This window comes from Colossoma macropomum, unplaced genomic scaffold (genome assembly GCF_904425465.1).
Source record: "Colossoma macropomum unplaced genomic scaffold, Colossoma_macropomum, whole genome shotgun sequence".
NCBI lineage: Eukaryota > Metazoa > Chordata > Actinopteri > Characiformes > Serrasalmidae > Colossoma > Colossoma macropomum.
The window spans coordinates 10653575-10679267 of NW_023494807.1; the positions used below are offsets into that span (position 1 = coordinate 10653575).

A 25693-nucleotide genomic window follows, 5' to 3' on the forward strand; every position below is an offset into this window, starting at 1 on the left:
GTTGCATGAAAGTTTCAGCATGCAAAGCCAGCCTTGAGATTAAACAAGACTTACATATGTAAAGGAGCTCTGTTCTGATTGGCAGTTCTCGTTCAGAAAGCAGCCCAGGCCGAAACACTCCTTATAACTTCAGCGTGAATGGCCGGAAATTTGTAAATAGGTTGTTTTCTGTGACAGCGCAAAAACAGTGAATTAAAAATGGGCTGTTTTATCAACTTGGCTTTCACATAGTAGCTGTATGGATTGACCTGGGAGTGGACATTTTGAAACCTCGACAGCGTTTATATACTACATCAAACTCATTTCAAAAAAGTGAGCATTTTTTTCAAAGATATGGGCCCTTAAAAAAAAAACAGAGACACAAATATCTATACGGGTTGAAACATGAGTCCAAATGCTCCTGATAAAGCATCTGATGGTCTTCTCTCTTCGATCTGAAGGATTTATGTGCATTGAGTGGAAGAAAGCTAGCATGATCTAACCAGGCGCGCTACCGTACTGCATAGGCAATTACAGCTTCGTCTCATTTCCCTGCCCATTAGAGCTGCTCATTAGTTCTTCAGTGCTCACAGGGATTAGAGGGGCTTCGAAGGCTCATAAAGTGAGTTAAGAGACAGCACGTGTGCATCAGTCCGTGAGAACGTGAACAAGTCTCTGAGTAAGTCCGACAGAGGATTCGTAGTGTGATCAGTTTAGAGTGCGCGAAGTGTGCACGCGTATGTTCCCACCTAAAGCCACGTATTAAAGCCAGCACAGAATCACTACTCAGCTTCACATTCAACGAAATAATACCAAAGCCGGTGCGCTTTTAGTTACAGAGATAATCAGATAAACAGACCTTTAAATAAACTGACCTTTAGAATAAAGGCCTGCGTTCGTATGTTCACAACGGTGTGGTTAGTAACAGGTGAGTTCCTTTTCGGAGGCTGGTATTGTTGTAAATCACAAATTAAAACAAGGTCCCGTTATTAGTAAAGGATATGACATCGTGAGCAGCACTCAGTCGTACAGAGATCTCTGAAGTCGTGTCGTCATTCTGTAGTCCGCCTTATAAGGACACGCACATATTAGGAAGTTCAAGCTGTTTTTCTCTACGGAAAAAAGGAACAGCGTTTTCGAAAAAAGTGCCACTGTTGCATCCTGTTCAAGGTTGATATGTTGTGTTTTGTGTACATTTTTCTCTCAAATGTCAGGGGACGCTCTGAATTACGAGGCTGTTAAGAAGTCAAAATATGAACGCTGCTACATACATGCTACCAACAAAGCTAACACTCCTGTACAAAAGGCCCAAAAAAAGTGCAATCTTGAGTCTAAAATCCACTTTAATCATTTTTCCTGCCTGTATAATATACCAAAAACTATTTCTAGCATCACTTGTTCAATTTTAGCCATGAAAAACATTCTTCCTCACATTATAACAACACTTAGCATGTTACACCAACTTTGACCAGTAGGGGGGCAGCTGTTTTTCCTCCCCTTATCCTTTGAGAACCAGGTGAAAAAAATATGGCATAGCAAGTTAATTGTTTACCACTTTGCTCCCTAGTGATTTTTTTTACCTGGTCCCTGAAAGGCAAGGGAAAAAAAGCGACTTCGGCCTCGTAAATAATCAAACGCTGAGAGACGTTTTACAAGGAACTGTTCTACTTTTGAGGAAAAGTTTCCTGCTGGAGACGTGAGAAAAGCAGCTATGGCTGAGCTAAAGCTTAAAGCAGAGCAAAGTAATTCTGTGTTTTCATTTATATTAGATTTTTAGCCTGTACTAGTACATCAGCACATACTGAGACACATTTACAGACCAGATGGTTAAATGGAAATAAAATGTTGTGGCTGCCAAGGTGGTTTGATTTTTGTTGAAAGGACAAAACCAGGCAATCATTTTTAGATATCAACCAGTCCTTAAACACTGGTCAAAGTTTGCTGTTGTGTCTGGGGTATTTTGATAAAGTTGCCAGTATTATTATGATAAATTTGTGCTGGCTTGAATCATGCATGTAGCAATATTCCTATTTCGACTACTTAATGGCCTCATGATTAAAGTGACACAGAGAAATAAGGTATGTACACTCTTAAAAAGATGATTTTTAAGGTTCTTTTGTAAAAATAATGGTTATATATAGAACCATCAACACTCAAAGAACCATTTGTATGTTTAAAGGTTTCTTTGCATTTCTTTGCACGGTTCTTAGGATTGATGGAGAATGTTGTAAATGGTTCTATATAGCACCAAAAAGGGTTCTTCTACTGTAACTTGACTAAGCTTGATGCCATGACAAACCCTTTTTGGTGCCATATAGAACCATTTTCAAAAATGTTCTACACAGAACCATATACAACACATTCTGAACAACTATTTCACCCTGCAAAAAACCCTTTAAACATACAAATGGTGTTCATTGTTCTATATAGCACCACTGTCTTTACTAAAGAACCCTTAAAGAACCATCTTTTTTAAGACTGTAGGACAAAACATAATGGATTTAAAGTTAACAACAGTAATTTTTGACATAAACAAAACAAGCTTAGACCCCGGGCACATCGGGATACTACACGATGACGACACGTCCTCTGAGGACTCCCAGACCAACACACGCATATATATGAACGTTACATACGGTGGTCCTGCATTTGAAACACTAAAGGGGGACGGGACCAACATCACATACAGGGTTATAAACTCTCCCCAGCTCAGGACAGTCCGACCGGACATGCCGTGTAAATACGTACGACTATATACACTACCACATCACTGACCGCCCCTCCCCCACCCACCACCGTCATCCAACATCGGGACGGTCCTGCCGGTGGTCACCAAGACGGTGGCCTCTTGCAGTGTGGACATGCTTCCCGCTGCAGGTTTGGCTCACTTCAGGAGAGAAATGTCATCTGCGAAGTTGCCGGCGCCCAGCGGGTGCAGACAGCGGGCGAAGCGCCACTGGCACACCATCAGGCAGAGGGGCAACATGAACAGGGCGCAGATTCCGGCCATGATGTAGGCGATGGTCATCAGCGTGGACTCGTCCGTCTGCGGGATGTTGTAGCCGCAGTCCTCCAGCTCCACGCCGTGGAAGGGACCCTCCACCGAGGCTGTGCGGAACTCGTCATGAACTGGGGAGACATGGTTACTGTATCATCACTGTCCTGACAAAAACCTTGTATCTCAGAAGTTTTACAGGAGACTTCAAGTGCTCTCAAAGGGAAACTCCACCGATTTTTCAAAATTCCTGCATAATTAAATGGTTAAGATGTAAACAGAGTGGTTCAAAGTGGTTTGGTGTGAAACGTTTTATAATGATCAACATTCCATATAAAAACTCAGAGGGTTCACTGGTGATTTTGGATGGTAAAATGTCTATATTTGTGTTACATTTGTGTTGGTAAGTTTCTCCACAACAAAATATTTCACATCAAACCACTCTGAATGACTTAGTTCACATTTCACTGATTTAATTATGCACACTTTTTGAAAAATCAGTGGAATTCCCTTCAGACTTTGATTGGAAAAATGTTTTTTGGACCATTTCTTTTGGTCTATTCACTGCAAATTGTTGAGACAAAACCCTCAACTCTCAGAAGTGGAAGCTTATCAGGAACGTTCTTAACTGTAACATACATTTAGACAGGTATTTTAAGAAAACTGCTTTTATTTCGCATCTAAACAAATAAATAAAGCATATATTTTTGCAACTACACTCTTAAAGAAGATGGTTCTTCAAAAGTCTTTAGTAAAAACAATGGCTCTCTATAGAACCATGAACACTAAAAGAACCATACGCGTGCTTAAATGATTCTTTGCCTAGTGAAACAGTTCTTCAGATGAATGGCACAGAACCTTTTTGAAAAGGGTTCTATCTAGCACTAAAAAGGGTTCTTCTATTGTTGCAAGCTTGACACTTTAACAATAGTAGAACCCTTTTAGGTCCTATAAAGAACCATGTACAACACACTCTCTTCACTCTATGCTGTTGTGTTCTGGGGCAGCGGCATTAACAAAAGTACTCTGAACAAAATAAACAAACTTATTAGGAAGGCTGGCTCTGTTGTTGGAGTCAAGCTGGACTCTTTGGAGGTTGTGGCAGAACAGAGCGGCTCAACAAGCTGTTAGCCATCTTGGACAACACCTGACAGCCCCTGCATGCTACACTGGATAAACAGAGAAGCTCATTCAGTGTCAGACTGGTACAGCTGCGCTGTGTTAAAGAGGCCCTGTGAGATCTTTCTTAGCCACTGATATACAGCTCTACAATGAGTCTCCTTACTGCAGAGACGGGACTGATCTCCTGCTGTCTGAACTGAGCTGAACCACATCACTGTATCTCCTCTCCGATTACTACACACTGTGCAATATATCATAACTACTACTGTAATGACACTCACTGCGCACTGTACACTGTAATATTGCTGCAACTCCTAGTTAGTTATGTCTATAATGATTGTGCTTTTAGACCTCACACCACTCAGTGCCTGCTATCATGTAAATACAAGAACTGTCTTATATGCCATGTAAATATGCAAATAGATATATTTTATTTCTACTCTTATACTCAACTTATGTCTATTTTTATTTCTATTTTTTATGTTCTGCACAGTATATGAAAGTGTATGTGAAATGATATGTGTTGCTACTGAAGCTTCTCTTTGGGATTAATTTCGTTCGTTTGTTCATTCTTTTTTGTCTGTCTGTCTATCTATCTATCTATATACATCTGAAGAAACATTTCACCATGCAATAACCATTTGAGCATGCATGTTTTTTTTTTTTGTGTTCATGGTTCTGTATAGAACCATTGTCTTTACTAAAGAACCCTTGAAGCACCATCTTTTTTAAGAGTATACGCAAGGGTGATAAAATATTAATGACAGTTAATGATAATCAGAAAACTGATCATTTGTGATTGAGATATTTTCAAAAAACTGTTATGTGGTTCCGACTCAGTCCGGCAATCGCAGCAATAGCTTCAGTGCACAAGCATGCACTGCGTGGCTTGTACATACTATAAGTAGAGGGAGAAGAAAGCTATGTTCCTATGGTCCTATGTTTCCAAATGGAACAACTTTCCAATCTCCCATAAAACAATAACATAACCGAACTGAGTGTGACAGCAAAATATGACTGAAACAAATATTGAGTTACACATTAAAACATGAACTGTCTCTTCGTTACCGTGACATGTGCTGACAGCAAAGCCGATGCGTTTGCGTTCGCGGTCGAACACGACGTAGAAGCCCTCCATGATGACAGCGCCCATGACGGTGCCGGTGCTGGACTGAGACACGGCAAATTTGTAGCAGTCTTCCTGCGCCGAAGCTACGTCCTCTACAGGCCGTAGATATTGCTGCAGAGAGCAGAGAGAGACATGGAGCACACATTAGCTCAACAAACACCAACACACACACGGACTGTCCAAAAGTATCTGGACGTCCTTTATAATGAGTGAATTCAGCTACTTTAAGGTCACCCATTTCTGACAGCTTGTATAATCTCCATTGAAAAGCACTGACCAATAGAATGAGATGCTCTAAAGCAGCTGCACATGATCATAAGGTCACCGTGCCCAGCTCCAAGCGTGGGCTAGAGGGGTATAAAGCCCCCCAGCATTGGGCTGTGGAGCAGTGGAACTGTGTTCTCTGGACTGATGGAGCTCCATTCAGCAGCACTGCTGTGCCTGATCCACTCAGACCAGCACAACATACACCTACACAGCACCACCACGTCAGTGTTACTGCAGTGCTGAGAATGATCCACCACCCAAATAGTACCTGCTCTGGGAGGGTCCAAGGGGGTCCTGACCACGGAAGAACAGCGTAAAAGGGGGCTAACAAAGTATGCAGAGAAACAGATGGACTACAGTCTGTAACTGTAGAACTACAAAGTGCACCTATATAGTAAGTGGAGCTGATAAAATGGACAATGAGCGTAGAAACAAGGAGATGGTCATAATGTTATGCCTGATCGGTGTATAGTGTTCCAAAATACATTACAGACCACTTTCAAGAAATGTCTTATTTTATGATATATGTTGTTAGGAGTGAGCTTTAAATTTGTTAACATAACATTAATGTTAGATCATAATTAATATAATTAATAAAAATGCGTTTTTTATTACACATCATCTGTTATTCTTTTCAAAAGTATCAATGTTATAATAATATGCCACATTATGTACATATATATGTATGTCTGTATATGTAGTAAAAGCATGCCCCATATGTATTGTTTATGTCTAAGTACCTACAAATAATAACACGGCCCATTTGTATTATATATGTTCTAATAATATGTACTGTTGTGACAAACTTTGTATCTCAATTTTGGACCTTTTTTTTTTACATTGTTTGAAATTGCCAGCTGAAGTTCACATTGTGTCAAGTTTTCATGATGAACAGGCCAATAGGAACGGTCCAACATGACTTGGAATAAATCATTTCTCCATAAACTTTCATTAAAGGTTTAGAACGTTTTTTCCTTCTCCTGTAAAGTGACCTTTCTGGAAATACGAGAGAGACAGGAGATTTTGCTCCGACAGTGATGAAACGTAAGTGCTTATATGTAACACATATAAGTAACACATGAGCTGCGTATGTATCACTGGATTTACTACAGTCTGAAAACGTCTGAAAAGACGCAGACGCACCTGGGGCAGGATGGAGATGCGGAAGGACTGGTTGCGGTTCTCGCTCATCAGGTAGAGAGAGATGACGGGGAAGATGTGCCAGGGGGTGGTGCCAGCCTGCCAGCACACCAACTGCTCCCCCAGCCAAAAACCAGAGGGAAACTGCTCCGTCTGCACAACACAGACACAGAGAGAGAGAGAGCAAGAGAGAGAGAGAGAGAGAGAGAGAGAGAGCAGAAGACAAAGTGAAGGACGGATAAAGGCTTGCTAAGACTTTGAATAAAGTTCACCAATCATGTCCAGAGCTGTTTTCTCCCAGTATTAAAGTGATGGTTTGGTGAAAAATCAAATGTGCACACTTTTATGCCCATTACCCAAAATGTACTTGATTAGCCAAGAGAATTTTATAGACTTCATTCAATTTTTGTCATTTCCATCAAGTCTTTTTTATTTGATGAGAGAAATTCACATAGAAATACATAAATGGAAACGCAGCCACAGGCGAAACCCAACTTCCTGTTTGTATAAATACGGGTGAACTACTTGGTGACCCAGTTATGGCCTACTTTAGAACCGCAAACTCCAGAAAAGACCAGAGGAAGAATAAAACAGCGACAAGGCTCTACCTGGGGACCACGCCGAAGTGCTGAAGCTGCAAAGCTTAAAAGGAAGCTCGTTTTTCTCTGTCACAGGCAGCGAGGGGAGAGGAGCAAAGGCCAAGAAAGAAAAGATACTGACCGATGAAGCTGCTTCAATGGCCTTTACAGCTGCCTGGAACACTTTGCGAGGAAGCCGCAGGTTTGTGGTGCCACTGTCCACGATGCTTTTATCGTAGTTATACTGTCAGAGACGGACGCAGAGAGATGAGATTACACTCGCTACAAGTCACAGCATCCTGTTCGTTCAGTCACACTGCTGTTACAATAACAAAGCAAGTCTTGAGAATAGGAGCTATTAGTTCATAAACACCTTCAGCAAACGTTCCTATACACAGAATAGGAGATATTAGTCCATAAACAACCTCAATAAATGCTCCTATATGCTAGAATCGGAGATATTAGTCCATAAACAATCTCAATAGATGCCCCATACACTAAAATAGTAGATATTATTCCATAAGGACCTCAATATAAGATCCTATGAACTAGACCAGGAAATATTCATCCATAAACAAACTCAGTAAATGCTCCTATGCTAGAATAGTAAACATTAGTCCATAAACAACCTCAATGAACACGCCTATAAAGTACAATAGGACATATTAGTCCATAAACAAACTCAATAAATGCTCCTATATGCTAAAATAGGGGATGATGATCCATAGAGACCTCTGAAAATCCATCTATGAACTATGTTAGGAGATATTAGTCCATGAAGACCTCAATAAGTGCTCCTATATGCTTGAATGGGAGATGTTAGTCCATAAATGACCCTATTAAATGCTCCTATAATAGGAGGTATTAGTGCATAAACAGTTAAATAAACACTCCCATAAACTAGATTAGGAGATATTAGTCCATAAAGACCTCAATAAACACTCCTAAAAAATAGAATAGGAAATATTAGTCCATAAAAACCTCAATAAACGCTCATATAAACTAGACTAGAAGATATTAGTCCATAAAGACCTTGGAAAGTCTACCTATATACTATGTTAGGAGATATTAGTCCATAAAGACCTCAATAAACGCTCATATAAACTAGAATAGGAGATATTAGTCCATAAAGACCTCAATAAATGCTCCTATAAACTAGATTAGAAGATATTAGTCCATGAAGACCTCAGAAAGTCCACCTATAAGCTATGCTAGGAGATATTAGTCCATAAAGACCCCAATAAACACTCTCATAAACTAGATTAGGAGATATTACAGTAATATCCTTGATTTCAGTAGAACTCGATGAGCAGAGATAAAATAAAATAAATAAAATGCTCTCTCACTTTCGTACCTCTTTACAATCCATGTTGAGATCCTGTCCGTTGACTTCAATGCGCACGATGATGACCTCATAGTACCACTCTCTGCGTATTGGAGTGTACCACACGTCTCCTACGTAAAGGGAAGGGTCGATCCCTCCAATGATCTGTAAGGTTTACAGCATATCATCTTCAGCTTCCACCACTCAATTTCATCAAACTTATATAAAAACTTACATCTTTTACAGGAACGCGTCACTAAGTCATACACTCTGTGCTAGATAATGTCCTCGTACCATACTGCCCCCTACAGTCGCACTGCCCAGGCTGTAGTTCTGGGTGAAGCCGGCTCCACACAGCTGCAGGGAGAAGAGGTTGGGTACACTGGTCTGCCTCACCAGAGAATCAAAGAAGGGCTCGAGGGTCTCATCAGGCTGGGAGGAGAGGAGAGAAGAGAAGAGAAGGGACAAAAAGAGAAGTGGAAAAAAAGACAAAAATAGAAGATGAGACAAAAAGAGAACAAAAGAGAAAAACGAGACAAAAAAGAAGTGAGAAAAGGAACAAAAAGAGAAGAAAAAGGACAAAAAGAGAAGAGACAAAAAGAGAAGAGACAAAAAGAGAAGATAAGAGACAAAAAGAGAAGATAATAAAACAGAAAAAAAGAGAGAAACAGAGAAGACAAAAAGAGAAGAGACAAAAAGGACAAAAAGAGAAGAGATAAAAAGAGAAGGTTAAAGCGCCCTGAGCTGACAGTGCCCTGAAGTGACTGACTGACCCTGGCGATTTCGGCGTAGGCCAGTCCCAGAATGCCCTCCCAGTTGGAGCCGTTGATGAAGAAGCGGTCTGACTGGGTGATGGCGGCGATGTTGGCGCGCAGCGACACATTGGGGCCGTGAGGCACTGACACCAGATCGGTCCCCAGCTCCCCCTCCCAGCGGCCCTGCGTATATGGCACGTACACGCTCCGGCCCAGATCCCTGTACGACGTGGACCTAAAACGGATCGGAAATCGGAAAATAAACATCACCGCACAACAGAATATTACAGGAACTGACTATGAGTAGAGACTTTTCAGGATATAACAAGTTTTTGCCAGGAATAACAGCTGATGTATAACAGAAAATACAGTTTATTTCTCTAATACAAGTATTATTTATAACGTAGCACTGATTTATCTGCTTTGTGTAACAACGTGTGTCACTCCAAACAACGCAGATCACAGAAAAAAGGGAAAGTCTGGCTCCAGGGCCAAATGATGCCCGTGGACGGATTTTAATTGGCCCCTGGCTTCTGTTTCAGAGTGTGTTATAAGAGGCCCACCAGCCAGTATGCAGCAGTTCTTCCTTTCACCTGACAGTGGCAGTAGTGCTGTGAAATTACAGTGTAAGGTGCCGCACTGTGGTAACAAAGTTAGCTAGAGTTTAAGATATAAGATTTATAGAAGAGGTTTTGTTCTGACAGTGATGATATTCACTTGCCACTTCATCAGTTAGAGACTGTAGCTCATCAGGTTGCGTTAGCCGTCTGCTAGCCCTTCATCAGTGTTCAGTTTCTGAACACAGAGCTCCTCTTGGCTGTGTATCGCCAAAGCAAAGCAGACACACCAAATTGAAAGTATATTTTACCGTACAGAAAAATAAAGGAGATATCATTGACTGGGCAGCTCCTCTGCTTCGATTGTGCTTAAGGTAAAGAGGAAAAAGCAACGTTACGGCACAAGGTGGCAATTTACTTTTACAACCGTGACCTTTCTGCCAACGGCAGGCTGTTTTTCAGGCGGTACTTACAGAGAACGATGGTAGTATCTGCGCAGAAATGGATGAGCTGCAGCTCCTACTGCAAAATTACTGCTCCCTGTATCAACCAGGATGTTCAACTGCAACACAAGCACACAAATCAGTTCTGATTAATTGTAAAAATTATTTTTTGCAACAGCTTATAAAATGTGTGGTTTTTCATCAAAAAGTGCTCCTTGTTTCACCCACAACTTCTCTCAGTGCTGGGTAGAGGTGGGCATAAATTGGCAAAAATTAAACGGGACGGCACTGCTGTGTCTGATCCACTCAGACCAGCACAACACACACTAACACACCACCACCACGTCAGTGTCACTGCAGTGCTGAGAATGATCCACCACCCAAATTGTACCTGCTCTGTGAGGATCCATGGGGGTCCTGTCCACTGAAGAACAGCGTAAAAGGGGGCTAACAAAGTATGCAGAGAAACAGATGGACTACAGTCTGTAATTGTAGAACTACAAAGTGCACCTATATAGTAAGTGGAGCTGATAAAATGGACAATGAGCGTAGAAACAAGGAGGTGGTCATAATGTTATGCCTGATTGGTGTATCGTGATGTAATTTATCGCGATAATGATGAACACTGTCATATTGCCCAGCTCTAGTGTTCAGTCAAACCGATAACATTCAATATCAGAATGTTTTCAGAATGTATCGGATGATATTTAAGGTAGCATTAATAAAGTTATTGACATTACCTGTCATAGCTAGTTTAGAAGACTGTTTTGTTGTTTTCTTCTCTTAAAAAGGAAATATTATGCAGTACTGTAATCAATAATCAGACAGAAACTCATTTACAGAAAGGAAACTTTCTGTTTATTCAGTTTGTTTATAGATTTTAAACTGTTTCTGAACAATATGAAGCTCCCAGTAAAACGACCCTCACTTCTGTTAACTGCCAGTTTCTGGATATCGTGAGTACAGAAAATAGAACAGAAACAAAATAAAAACAAACTGCTTGGCAACAGGAGCATCACTGTTTTATAGACATTTCATAACGGATATAAAGGGTGTAGTACTCATCCATCAAATACATCGCTAAAATTGAAAAACAACATATAGACAATATACCGTCCAGCAATAATATACCACAGTGTCAGTAAAGTAAATATCAAACAGAGTCGTTCAGAGTAGTTTGGTGTGAAATGCTCTGTTCTAGGGGAAACTTACAGAGTCAGAATTGTTCACAGTGGTGGTGATAGGAACCAAACGTCCAGCTCCCTCACAGAAAGTTACTACATGGAATGGTTATGAATTCACTGCCCGATGTCTTGCCCTGCAATGGACTAGTGACCTCTCCAGGGCGTTTCCTGCCTTCCACCCAATGACTGCTGGGATAGGCTCCAGCAACCCCGCGACCCAGAAGGATAAGCGGCTTAGAAAGTGTGTGTGTGTGTGTGTGTGTGTGTGTGTGTGTGAGTGTGTGTGTGTGTGTGCCTGATGTCTGAGACACTGTTTTATGGTAGCTTTGGAGCCTAAAACATATTTTTAAATCTATTCATGGTGGAGGGATACAGACAGGGTGTTGTGAGTTAAAATAACCCCCCTAAAATGTATTATTTCATATTATCCACTATTTTACCATCATCAACATTCCATATTAACTCAGAAGACTTGTGTAGGTTCACTGGTGATTTTGAATAGTAAATAAAATGGCTATATTGGTGTTGTAGTCATGGCGACCCTTGGTTCCTATCACCACCACTGTAAAGACATCTGAACCATTTCACACCAAACCACTCTGAATCACTCTGTTTACATCTCACACACTGAATTATGCAGAGAATTTAGAGAAATCGGTGGAATTCCCCTTTAATGTTTGTGAAATCTGTATTTGGGGGGTCTTTCACAGTGATTGTCCTTGCAACTCCAGGCTCCAAGCAAGGGTATTTAAAGAGCAGATGTATTATTGATCATCCTCCTGCATGCCACCAGAGACAGTCCGCCTGCCTGCTAGACTCACTGACTGGGCAAAATGTGATACACAACCAGAGAGAGAGAGAGAGAGAGAGATGTGACAGGCAGCAGCTCTCAGACAGTAGTAGCCTGAATGGAGCGCTCCTTACTCCACCCCTCTCTTGCCTGCAGAAATCTCAATGTAATGTTGAATCAATGCATTTTCAATCATCCACTCAGCTGCGGCTGCACGATGTGGACAAAATACAATTAATGTGATTCTGTTACTACTTATTGTGATAGTGGGAATAGCAATGAGAGGCACAGACTGGCTGCCTATCTGGATTAAAGAGCCCTAAAATCTTAAAAAATAGCCCATAATCTTGGCGGTACTGATGGACTCTGATTTTAGTTTTATCAGTCGTGTCAGAGCAGTTACTAAATCAGCTTTTTATCACCTTAAGAACATCAACAAGATCAGAGATGTTCAGACTAAAGCAGAGCTGGAGAAATTCATCCACACCTTTATTTCTAGCGGCGTTGATCACTGTAATGGTCTCCGAACTGGACTTCCAAAAAAAGACCATCAAACAGCTTCAGCTCATTCAGAATGCAGCTGCCAGAGTCTCACTAGGAGCAAAAGAAGAAACACCCCCTACCCAAACTCTTAAATCCTTACACCGGCTACCAGTCTGTTCCAGAATAGACTTTAAGGTGCTATTACTGCTCTATAAACGTCTTAATGGTGCAGGAGCAGGCAAATTACTCAGTAATTGCATGAAATATATGTAATTTATTTTTCCATAAAAGTTCCCCTCAAATTAACAAAACATGTGTTTTATGATCATACACATATTGCTATATACTTATAATTTACTGCTGAAAGCCAAAAATCTTAGTTTATAGCTCAGATTTGTGGAAAAACGGGTCGACTTTCAGTAGAAAAAAAATGTGAGTTCAGCTTCTTTTATTATAAAGTTTCAAAATTACATCACCCATCTATTTGACTAGGAAAGAAGACAGTTACAACTCTCATATGACACCCACCTTTTGAAAGAAGCTCATGAAATATGAACGTTATGAAGTAAAGAATATGACGAAGTGCGTTTTGGAACCACTGGTGGTTCCAAGGAGTTAAAAAAAGGTTCATTTAATGATTTTCTCTTTTAAATGTATTGTTTGAATTGTGTTTTAATCAAGCTTTTAATGCTGTTTTTAATTCATTTTATTTATCATTTATTTACTTTTACATTCATTTACTTTACTTTTTTTTTAAACAACTCTGTATTTTCTGACTCTGTAAAGCACTTTGCATGACAGCAGCGTATGAAAGGTGCTGTATAAATAAACTTGCCTTGCCTTGTGATACACTTTACAGTATATTAAAAGCACATTCATCAATAATGTGACCCTCTTTCACAATAGCCATAAAATCCAATAATGTTTGATGGAAACCACTGCTCTAGCCCACGCTTGGCATTGGTCATGGTGACCTTGCTCCAGATGGTCCCATTTTATTTGTCAGTGCTTTTCTATAGAGATTATATAAGCTGTGTCAGCAACGGGTGACCTTAAAGTAGCTGAACTCACTCATTAGCTACTTTCAGACAGTTGTGTGTGGGTATTTTAATATCGTAGTTTCCTGCTGGAGCTCTTCCGATGCTGCCCCCCCCCAAAACACATCAGTTAAGTACTGCTGACTCCGCTCGTGTCTCTGCCTCTCAGTAACTGCTCTGGTCATTGATCCTTCCCTCAGGCTTCCTGCCCTTTCTGCCCGCTAAATCCGGGCCAGCAGCCTGCATCCTGCCACTCTGGCAGCCGACCACACTCATACACTTCCTGTGGCTTCCTCCAATCTGTGCACCTTCAGATCCTGGAAACCAGCCACGCAATTCTTGGGATTTTCTGTTCACTTGTTTTCACATCACTCGGTTCTGGAAACGCTTTCCAACTTCATTCTAGCTTTGGGAATGCTATGCGAAAAGGTGGGTGACATGGCAACAAGAACTATAAGCACAATTATTCTTTTACTCAACATTTGCAAAAATAAAATGTTTAACAAGGAAAAGGAAACAAATAATATGGCCTTATCATAAGGAGGTTGTGAGTTCAATCCCCAATGATGCCACAACCATTTGTGGCCAGAAGACTAAGACATCCTCATTGTCCTTTCGCTCTCTCCCTCTACAGAGAACACATTTCTGCACATTTTAACCCCTTAAATGACCAGGGCCAGCCAGCAGGCCCAAAGTTTCATTACACACTTCTATAACCTAAGAATAGCTCAGCCAGTTTGCACTGAAGTCCCTGTAGTTACTGCATAATAAGCCATAGGCCCAATCCCATTTCTTATTTTTACTCCTACCCCTTGTTTTTGAGTGTCACCCTAACCCCTTGGAACTGAGTACAAAGGATGAGTGGTTGAAATCTTGCCCTACGAAATGTGACCCTCAAATAAAACATTACTTCATTAACAGCTACTAGCGGTGCTCTGTAGGCGACCCTGCCAGTCTGCAGTGACAGCAGAGGAGGGTAAAGTTCAGCTCCTCACTGCTGGGCTTTAGTTGCATTTAGGGCATCATATGCCTTCAAAGAGGGGGGCAATTATTTATTATCGCCCACCCCTAATTCTTCAGTGATATGAAGCTGAAGTCAGATATTCACCAGATTCTTGTTAGAATTTTCCTGTTCCACCTTAAATGGTGCAGCAATTACATTCTGGTGCTTCAGGCGCCAGAACTCCTGGACTATTTAAGGTGGAACAGGAAAGTTAGCTAGCTAGCTACCGAGACAACAGCATGCTATTAGCGATTTTTTTATGCTTATTATGAAGAAAATGACCATAATACACTGAAACAACATTCAATTTTTGAACTGAGAAAATTCTTACATTTGTGGGACTTTTCTGCTCCATCTTGCTGGGTTTTTCTTTTTTTTCTCAAAACATTCTGTTTGGAGTCTCTGAAAAACCTCAGTTTGGAGGGCCATGTAGCCCTAACACTTCACCCTACCCCTCTATCTCAACAAAAATAGGGACACCCTACCCCTAGACGGGAACGTGCAAAACAGAGGGCTAAGTGGTGGGGGCGTGGAGTGAAATGGGATTGAGCCTTAGTGTGTAATAAGCCTGAGAATTTACGGGGTTGATGCACAATTTCTGTTCATTTGTTGATTTTAATTTAACATGCTGGGGGCAGAGGTGTAACCAAGGGGTGGCCAGTGCCATCCTAGCATAAAGTATGGTCACCCTTCTGACCACCTCAGTTATGCAAAGTGTTGCTACAAGCTTGACCAAAGCAGAACCCTTTTTGGTGCTTTATAGAACAGGGTTTCTCAACCACTGGGCCACGGACCACAAGTTGGCCGCAAAGCACCCATTGGTGAGGGGAGCCAATGGTCCATAGTGGGCCGTTGATGACACTTTGTCATAAAAATCAATGGAAAAATGTCTGATTTAACAATAATAAAGAAATATTAAATGTTTTCAAAGTCCTGCAAAAAGAGTGCAGCTTCATCAGTTTTTTGATCCTTGCCTCTAGGAAACACTCTCCCCCTGACATTCCACTCAATCTACTACCATTCTGCCTGATTTCTAGAATAAAACAAGCTTATTGCTGCTGTTGGAAGAAAACCTCCAAAATGATAACTTTACTTTTTTTTTACATTGTGTGCAAATTTCATGATGAATGCATTAAAAGAAACAGCCTAGAATTACTTGGAAAAAACTCTGGTTCCATTGACTTACATTAAGAGCAAAGTATGTTTTTTCCTTCTCCTGTAAATCTCATTTTGGAGATACAAGGTTTTCTTCAGACAACAGCGCTACACAACATATTCTTCTTCAATCTGAAGATCGATTTCATCATGCAAAGAACCATTTAAGCATACAAATGGTTCTTTGAGTGTTCATGGCTCTATACAGAATCCCTGTCTTAACTAAAGAACCTCTGAAGAACCTTCTCTAATAGTGTAGCTAACGGGAGAACAAAATTCAAGACAAGTGGGTAAAACAAATAAAAAAAATAAACAAATCTATGTGTCATAAAGGGCATACTGTACAGTGATTGTTGTTGTTTACAGGCTGTCTGTAACGTAACGGCTTGTTAGTATTCCTCGTGCCAGGCCGTGTTCTGCTGCACAGCTGCAGAGAAGACCAGCTCTTCTCAAACACGACCTTCTCTTCTGAAGAATACAGGGTCTGTATAGGTTTGCACTGGACTGCTGTGGCTGTTTTGGCTGAGGTCACTTTCACCAGAGTTAAAATGAAGTAGTTTTAATTGAGGCACATCACTTTAGTAGCATCTAAAGGCATGTGTGGTGGGGATGCATAAAATCAGAATCAGCCGATTTTCACTCTAAACGTGCAATCAGTCAATTTATTATTTTAATTTTTAAAATGTCAAAGCATAATTTTACACGACTCATTGTGCTAAACAGCCACTCGCCTCCTATTTTGATGTAGCACTCATGTTATTTAAAAAAGGCAACTAATTTTTCATTTAAGAGTGTAAAATGCCAGTTAGGCCCAATAAAGAGTAAATAATGTTATTTCTATTGAGATTTTGGCAAATAAAAACGTGAGCTAATGTGTTTCATGTGTTTATTTAGCCCACACAGTGTGAGCTCCGGGTTAAAAAGCACTAAAACAATTTGGCCTTTGGCTCTAAAGGAATAAGAGTCAACCATAAAAAATTCATTATCAGTGCATCGTTAATGCACAGTCTAAACACTGTACAGGAAGATACACAGAGCCAACAACATGACTTATTCAAAACTACAGCTTAAAAAAGCAGAAATATCACTGACAGTCTGAAAGTGTTACATCGAAAATAAAGGAACTTTAATTCTAGTACTGTGGGGAACCGTAACTATTAGGGCCATAAACCTGAGCCAAAAAGAGTCAAAAATCTTGAAAATACTCGATGCCCACTTAATGAGCTGTGAAAACCTGTCCAGTGATGTCAACAGCAGAATAAAACAACTGCACTAATATAACATAAAAGACTTTTTAGCAATGCAGATATGAGTATAACCATGTAATCACAAGGCAATATTTAGAGTAGAAAGGTTTTAATTCTATTCATAACTTTTATTCTGATTACAGCTGCTACAGTATGGCTAATTTTCCAGCTATGGGGTTTGTAACGTTACGTTAGCACCAAGCTAGTGGTAACAGGCGCTACTGACACAAAAAGTATTATCATAGTTAGAGGCGGTTTAATTTTTTTCCCAAATCTTTTTATTGCATTTTGTACAATCACAAACATATTACATTGTTCAAGTGAGACAACAAAAGGTGTGCTTCTGCATCAACCCCTTACCCTTCGACCTTAACCCACCCACCCCCTTAGAACCCATACGTCCCACTAAAGCTGCTCCTGGGGATGTGAAAGAGATAAACAGAATATCTACCAGAATATGAGTGGTCTAAATCAATATGTAAATAATAAGAAATGTGAATAATAAACTACAATATGTACAAATGTATAAATAAAATTAGGGGGGGGGGTAAATGAATAAAAATAAATAGATAAAAAAAAACTCTCGATTCACATATTTAGGCATCGCCATCTTCTTCGAGTGAAACAGAGTTGTTGACAAAATTAAGCAGAGGATCCCAGGTCCTGTGAAAGGATCTCACGGAGCCCTTCAGGGAAAATCTTAACTTTTCGAGCTTGATGCATAATAGAACTTCGCAGATCCAGCTATCATGCGGTGGGAGGCGGTTTAATTTAACAACAATATGAACTTGATACAAAAAAAAAATGCATAGGGGAAAAAAAAAACAGAAAAATTGCTCAGCCTTAATGAACAGGCTAATTTGGAGGTCTAAATGAATATGTAAGGAGTATAAAGTTGCGTTTGAGTTGTGTTTGAGTAAAAGTAATGGTACAAACATTTAATTTCAACAATACTTTAGTAAAGTACAAATCTCCTACAATTAATACTGATGTGCTTAAGGATAATTACGTGAAGCTGCGCTATGTAAGTCTTGGGGATTTGGAGACCTCTCTGGTGGAAATGTGTAATTGCACACAACATGTGGAGGATTTTTTTTTTTTTTTAACATGGCCTGTGCTTCGGACCCCTACCCCAAGGGGATGAATTTGAGGACTGCAAACGTGTTGAAAGAGTATTCAAAGAGAGCTCAATCAAATCTTGGTGAAGGTCTGCTTTAAGTATTTTCACCCTGGTATCTAACAGGTAGAACACAACAATTAATATCATGCAAACTGCACCACAGAAGCAGATCTATCTGAGTTAATTGTGGAAGTCTGTGATGATTTAGGCAGTTAGCACCATGCTAATCGGTGGGGTATAGGTTTCCATTGCTTGTTAGCTACATTAGCGTCGTAGCTACAGAGCTAAAACTAAACTTCAGACACCAAACATTTGTTGGCTGATTTACTATAATTGGGATAAGCGTGGAAAAGTGTATACATGTTTAATAATAATGTTTACTGAACGATTCCTATAAAGGAGAACCAGCTCGTTTACAAATATGTACCAATTCAGCCAACAGCAGTTTAGCTCCGCCCACTTACACTGAAGTTATAAGGAGTGTTTCAGGCTGGACTGCTTTCTGACTTTTTAAACAACATGCCATACAAGACAGTCAATCAGAACAGAGCTCACTTACATATATATGGTTCTTCAGATGGATGGAGAATGTGTCCTATAAAGCACCAAAAAAGGGTTCTGCTGGTATGGCTGTGATGTCAAGCTTGTATTAATAGCAGAACTTTTTTTGGTGCGATATAGAACCATTTTCAAAAATATTATATATAGAACCGTACACAAAACATTCTCCATAAATCTGAAGAACCATTTCACCATGCAAATGTGTTCTATATAGCAGAATCCATTTTGGTGCTATCTAGAACCATTTTCAGAAAGATTCTATATAGAACGATATACGAAACATTCTCCATCAATCTGAAGAACCATTTCAGCAGAACCCAAAAAACGGTTCTGCTTATATTTCTGCGATCTCAAGCTTGTAACATTAACAGAACCCCTTTTGGTGCGATATAGAACCATTTTCAAAAATATACTATATAGAACCGTATACGAAACATTCTCCATCAATCTGAAGAACGATTTCACCATGCAAAGAACCATTTTAGCATGAAACGGTGTTTATGGTTCTATATAGGACCATTGTCTTTACTAAAGAACCTTTGAAGAACCATCTTTTTAAGAGTATATGTTACATAAAACCACACAAATATCACAGATAAATCACAGTAAGAATGTAGGGTATGGGCCCTTTAACAGTCAGGGTTCCCAGGGTTATCCACGCCCTCCCCCCCTTAAATCTCACCTTCTGAGGAGGCGTGCCCACCGCCATCTCCACGTAGTAGCCCTGGCCGGACTTGCCGCGCAGGTTGTCGATCATGTCCACGAAGGTCACTCTCCTGGCGGCCCTGCGCCTCCTCGGCGCCCCCTGCTGGCTGGGCCGGCGGGCAGGATGCAAGAGGGCAACACGGAGCCCTCCGGCCCCACTGCCGGGCACTGAGGCGGCCAGCACGGCCAGCACGGTCCAGCAAAGCAGGAGCAAAGTATTAGCAGCTGTTTCCATCTTTTCTTTAAGCACTCGAGGGTTTCCTTCAGGTCCTGGACGCCCAGCTTCTCCTCATTCAGCGCTCATTGCAATGAAATCCCACGGTTTAAATGAATCATCGTAAATATTCTAAACATTCCTGTTGACATTCAGTGGTCATTGGAGTGGTCATCCGTGTTTTCCTCTCTTTCTCTTTATGGCGATTATATTTAGTAACAGCTCACGCTCAAAGGTGGATAAAATTGCTTCATCCTTTTGGAGACGAACTGCCAAAAAACTGGAACTAATAATTTTTTTTAAAGAAATAATCCAGATTTTACCAACGAATCCTGCTATCAATAAAGCCAGGCGCTGAGGAGCAGCTCCGAACCCGTCTAGTCCGGTTTTCCTCCAATCTCTCTCTCTCTCTTGATCGAAGCCAGCCTTCGGTTTGCTCTGTTTATTCCCGTTTATCGCTCCTTTTCTCCCGTACGGCCATAATCCGCATCTCTCCTCTCCCTAAACACCTCCTGCCTCCTCCATCTTTCCCCCCGCAGCAGCCCAGCAAAGCCACTCTTCTGAACCGGATCCTTTGTTATGAATCGATCGAACCGATTCGCGAGTCTTTTCAAACGGCTACACAACACGTGTTGAAGAAGTTAACAAAGATTATGACACTTTAGCTCAATAAAATCACATTTACAACGTTACATATTTTTTGTATGTAATTAATTATGTTGATTAATTTGAGAACTTTCTTGCACTTAAACTGCTGGATTAATGTGCTTAGTTTTGTATTCTATGTTTAGGCGACATAATCGTCGTTCTTCAGTATTCAATTTGATTTAAATAAAAAAAACAATTAAAAAAAAACTCTCCGCCAAGCCCCGCCTTCTTCTATTAGCCCTCCAATCACAGCACTGCAACCTTTGCTATCCGCCATTTCGAGCTAAGTCCGTTATCAGCGCCCGTGTTTGAATCTGAGGCTCCATCTTCGGTTGAAACATGTAACCTAGCTTAACGGTAGTTTTTGTCGATGTTTACCGTCCACATCGTCGGTTTTTTGTGAATGTGGTACTTACAGCGCTCTTTTACTACAAGAGCTGAAATACACTTTGTGAAAATGTCAAAGCTAAAAAATGAATAAACAGTTGATATGATAGAGGCTTAAGTCAGCTTCTTGTTCGAAGGTTTCCGTTCCACCTTAAATAGTGCAGCAGGTGCATTTTGGCGCCATTTAAGGTGGAACAGGAAGGTTCGAATAGGATTCCACGATGATAAACTATATTTCTCTTGCTTCTTTTTTTCGTCTTCCACCTTAAATGGCGCCAGAATGCAACTGCTGCAGTATGTAAGGTCGAACGGGAAAATTCAGATTTCAGCCTCGTAGGTGGACATTGGTTGTTTTGTTGATGTTGATAGAGTTCTGAGGAATTGTGCTAACTTAGCTAACCTACCATAGCGCAGATTATTAGGGGTGAAATAGTAATATAAAGCTGAGTCAGTACTGAATTAACATTTAAAACACAGTAAAACATTTGACAGATGAAGTTAATACGCTAACGTTATAACTTACTTGGCTAGCTAGTGTTATGCGCATGCTCAGTTGGACCGCTCGGTGAGACTCAGCACATAAGAGCTCAGGCTGAAGTTCATCTTGACTGCAAAGTTCAGACCTTGACCTACTACGGCTTTCAGTGGTTCGGTTCTTTGTTTATGTTTGATGAGGCTAAAACCGGCCGATTTGCCAGCTTCTTATTCAAATTTTCCGTTCCACCTTAAATGGTGCAGCAGTCGCAAGCGCCAGAATGTCACCGCGGCACCATTTAAGGTGGAACGGGAAATTCGAAAAAGAAGCTGGCAGATAAGAAGCAAACTTAAGCTTCATTTACGTTTGTGTAAGTAATAAAAAGATCATTAATGACTGGAATTTCACACTAAACCACTCTGAATGACTGTTCACACATACAGTTTATCAATTTTAAAAATGTTCCTCAATGACGATGTTTTGTTCTGTTTACACTTTCTAATCAGACTTAATGAAGCTTTTTTCATTCTTGCAAACAAATTAATACGATTGAGGACTATACAGGCTGTTTACTTAGCAATGTGAGCGAAGATGACTCGTTGAATCGGACGTCGACTCACTGGAACGCACAAATCCAAAGAATCGGTTCGCTAAACTGAATCGAACTGCCTTTCGATACTCCGCATCCGTCCGCGCTCAGCGCATCTCTAGGCAAAAATAAGGCGAGGCATTCCGAGGCATTCTGGGACATGTAGTTTCAAATGCGCGTGGGCAACACGTAAGCACACCAAAGCAAGTCTCCTTGTGCTAATTCATGAACTTTAAATCAGGCTAATGTTAGTTTCTTTAATATTTTTCATTCATTCAGAGTGGTTTGGTGTGAAATGGTTGATTGTAGAGACTCAGATTTCTTTACAGTGGTGGAACCAGAGGTCGCCATGGAATGTTTATGATGGTAAAATAGTGGAAAATCTGAGATAATAAGTATTTGTTGGGGGCTATTTTGCTTCACAGCACCCTGAATGTACCTCTCCACCATGAATGGATTAAAATAAATGGATTAAAATACATTTTAAGCCAGGCCTTCATCGCAAGAGTGTCATAAAACAATGTCTCGGACATCAGGCAACGAATTCATAACCATTTCATCAAATAACTTTCTGTGAGGGTGCTTTTAGAGGTGGACACCTGGTTCCTATCACCACCACTTTGAACAATTATGACTCTGTAAGTTTCTCTAGGACAGAGCGTTTCACACCAAACCGCTCTGAATGACTCTGTTTACATCTTAACCATTTAATTGTGTAGAATTTTTGTAGAATAAGTAGAAAAAATCAGTGGGGTTCCACTTAAACACAGAGCTCATAGACTTAGAAGAAAAACAGCAGCTGGCTGTAAATCTGTTTATTATTAATGTGAGGGATACATGCAGCGTGACAGACAAATAAGCTAAGACAGATAGTTATACTGATTCCCAAAGGGAATTCTGAGCTTTTAAACTGACAAAGGAACAGCAATGGCCTTTTACGTAAACATTAAAACTTAGCTTTAGAGAAATAGTTCGACAAAAAAAATGTAATTTACCCAATTTCCCCCACTTAACCCAGACATCAGTCAGCCAAGACATGTTTGGTATCCAAATTTAGCTTGTTTGGTTTAGCGCTGGAGCTACGAGGCTAATTTTGCTAACAAATGCTTTGTAAATACATCCACAAAACTTCTCTCAGTCACATCAAACTGCAACCAGCTCTTCATTAAGGTGGCGCAGACTTGTTGACATCGTTTAGGATACAGTATGATTTATAAAAATAAATGTAAAGTAGCAGAATTTGGACATAAAACATGTCTTGGCTGTGGAAAACTGTAAATTTGTTTTTTTTTTTTTTGCCGCAGCATTCCTTTAAGGACAGCCGTACTAATTTACATTTGTTTCTCAACAGAGTTGGTCTCTTAGGACTGTCTTACTGGCAGGGGAAGTGGAGGAAAACTGGAGTTGAGTGGACATGAGCATCTCTCCCCCTCTTTTTGCTCTCAGTGGTACTGGCTGCTCCCCCAGTGAACAAGAGGGTTGGCTCATTGTGTGCTAAATAGGGGTGAACACCATGATGAGTTGAAAGCTCTGTGGAAGGAAAAGAGTCAAGAATGAAATCTCCTGAAGTGAATCACAGCTGGTGAGTTTGTTGTAGATGGCAGGTGTGTTTGAGATGGCATTCTAATAAGCGCTCTATTTGAGGAGCTGATTTTTTTTCACCAAATAAGATGTTTTTGTTTTTGTTTTTTTTTGATATGGTGAAAGGAAACAGTGCACGTTTTACTTAGCTGGACTACAGTGAGCATCTGCGGGCTAATGTGCTGCTGTTAATCAAGCATTAACCTACTTGGATAAACCAGATTACATCATTTATAGACCAAGTGAGCAGAGATTTTTAGTGACTACAGCTATATTACATCCAACCTGCTTTAAAGGACCCACATCATTGAAAAAACTAATTTTATCACTTGTAAATAAGTAATAAAGCAGTTAGTTGTAGAATGTAAACGTTGGTTTCAAAATGTACAAGTCACCCCTCAGTCCACTCAACCCACAAATGAAAACTAAACTGCAAAACAGCACATTTTTAATTAATGTGTTTTTCATATATCTGCCTGTTCAGCCTAAAGAATTTTAAAGCACTTCCACTGAAGTTATAAGGAGTGTTTCGGCCCATGATATAAATTATCATTGTTTTTAATAAATTAAGGTTCACGTTATTTGTTGTGTTTTTCTTTTTTGTATTTTTTTGGATTGGGGACCAAGAAGACCAGCATATCCACTTTTTATTGCTTGAGGTTCAAACGCTGAATATAAGACTGGAGTGAGTTGTGGTACCTATGTAGGACATAGGTGTTTTCTTGCTTCTGATTAACTCATCTACAGTCACGGACTCTTTTTATTAGGTTAAATTGTGCCGCTTAAAACTTAAGATGAGTGCATTTACATGCACTTAATAATCTGATCATAATCAGATTTCTGCAGTTATCTGATTATTCAGGTGGTCGTTTAAACAGCACACTCTGATTGCTTAGATCAGATTAAAGCTCTTAAGGCTATTTCTAGAAATCTGATAAAGAAGCTGGATTTTAGCTCAGTAATCAGGTTTTTCAGTGCAGTCTGATTTTCTGCAGTTATCCGATTATTAAGTGTAAACGCACTGAACCAGTTACTGACACAATCTGATTTTTTGCGGTTATCGGATTATTAAGTGTAAACACACCGAAGCAGTTACTTACACAATCTGATTTTCTGCAGTTATCAGATTATTACGTGTAAACATACTGAACCAGTTGCTGACACAATCTGATTTCCTGCAGTTATCAGATTATTACGTGAAAACACACTGAACCAGTTACTGACACAATCTGATATCCTGCAGTTATCGGATTATTACGTGTAAACACACCGAACCAGTTACTGACACAGTCTGATTTTCTGCAGTTATCAGATTATTAACTGTAAACTCACCGAACCAGTTACTGACACAATCTGATTTTCTGCAGTTATCAGAGTATTAAGTGCATGTAAACACACTCATTGTTGTTGATGGCATAGGCTGTAATTTAAACTGCAGATCCTGGGATTTGAAAACTGCTTGATTAAGGGATATCAGTTATTTTTAATTTAAGTTTTTCAGCTCTAATTTACATATATCTGTCTTAATGGCACAGTAACAAAAACAGCATGTGCAGGTTCACTGGTGGTTTTGGATAATAAATAAAATGTCTATATTTGTGTTGTAGTCATGGCGACCCCTGGTTCCTATCACCCCCACTGTAAAGAAATCTGAACCATTTCACACCAAACCACTCTGAATCACTCTGTTTACATCTCACACACTGAATTATGCAGAAAATTTGAAAAAATGTAATAATAATATTTCAATAACAGAATAATAATTTTGTGGTTTAAGAGGTTAAAGTTAGTAAGTTTTAGTGTTTTAAAGGTGGCAAAGGTGAGCACAGAAATGGACCTGACTCACTGTTCAGATGCTGTTTATCTGTTGTCCGCTGGTCCTCACTGGTAGCGCCGGTCTGTGGTGCGCCGTCTCGCGGCTGCAGTGCCAAAGAGGAGTGAGGAAGGTGATGTCTGGAACTACTGGCTGACCTGTTTGATTACAGTAATGTCAGAGCAGCACAACCTTCCCAGTCTGTAATCTAGCAAGATACAATGAGTGCATATACATGCACTCCATAGTCAGATCATAATCAGATTTCTGCAGTTATCCGATTTTTCAAATGGTCATGTAAACACCATACTTCGATCAAGAAATCTCATCAAGAGAGCTGGATTTTAGCTCAGTAATCAGATTTCTCAGTGCATGTGTACCCTTACTCTGATTTCTTTCGGATTTCTCAGTC

General features: G+C 40.2%; 1 protein-coding gene across 1 annotated transcript; it reads right to left on the reverse strand.

Moving 5' to 3' along the window:
• Positions 1 to 2362: 2362 nt before the first annotated feature.
• On the reverse strand, positions 2363 to 20341 carry bace1 (beta-secretase 1). Its single transcript, XM_036556767.1, has 9 exons — positions 19552 to 20341; positions 10320 to 10408; positions 9308 to 9524; positions 8829 to 8966; positions 8565 to 8699; positions 7353 to 7454; positions 6636 to 6785; positions 5165 to 5336; positions 2363 to 3108 (listed from the first exon to the last, which is right to left on the reverse strand). The coding sequence occupies exons 1-9, from the start codon at positions 19807 to 19809 to the stop codon at positions 2864 to 2866; spliced, it is 1506 nt and encodes a 501-aa protein (XP_036412660.1). The 5' UTR covers positions 19810 to 20341; the 3' UTR covers positions 2363 to 2863.
• Positions 20342 to 25693: the final 5352 nt, after the last annotated feature.

Excerpts from the sequence above, each read along its gene's own strand:
- bace1 (XM_036556767.1), bottom strand. The coding sequence starts at position 19,809 with ATGGAAACAGCTGCTAATACTTTGCTCCTGCTTTGCTGGACCGTGCTG. Across the intron at positions 9,525-10,319 it reads AGATACTACCATCGTTCTCT|GTCCACGTCGTACAGGGATC; the intron begins GTAAGTACCGCC and ends GATCCGTTTTAG. Across the intron at positions 8,700-8,828 it reads CGACTGTAGGGGGCAGTATG|ATCATTGGAGGGATCGACCC; the intron begins GTACGAGGACAT and ends TAAACCTTACAG.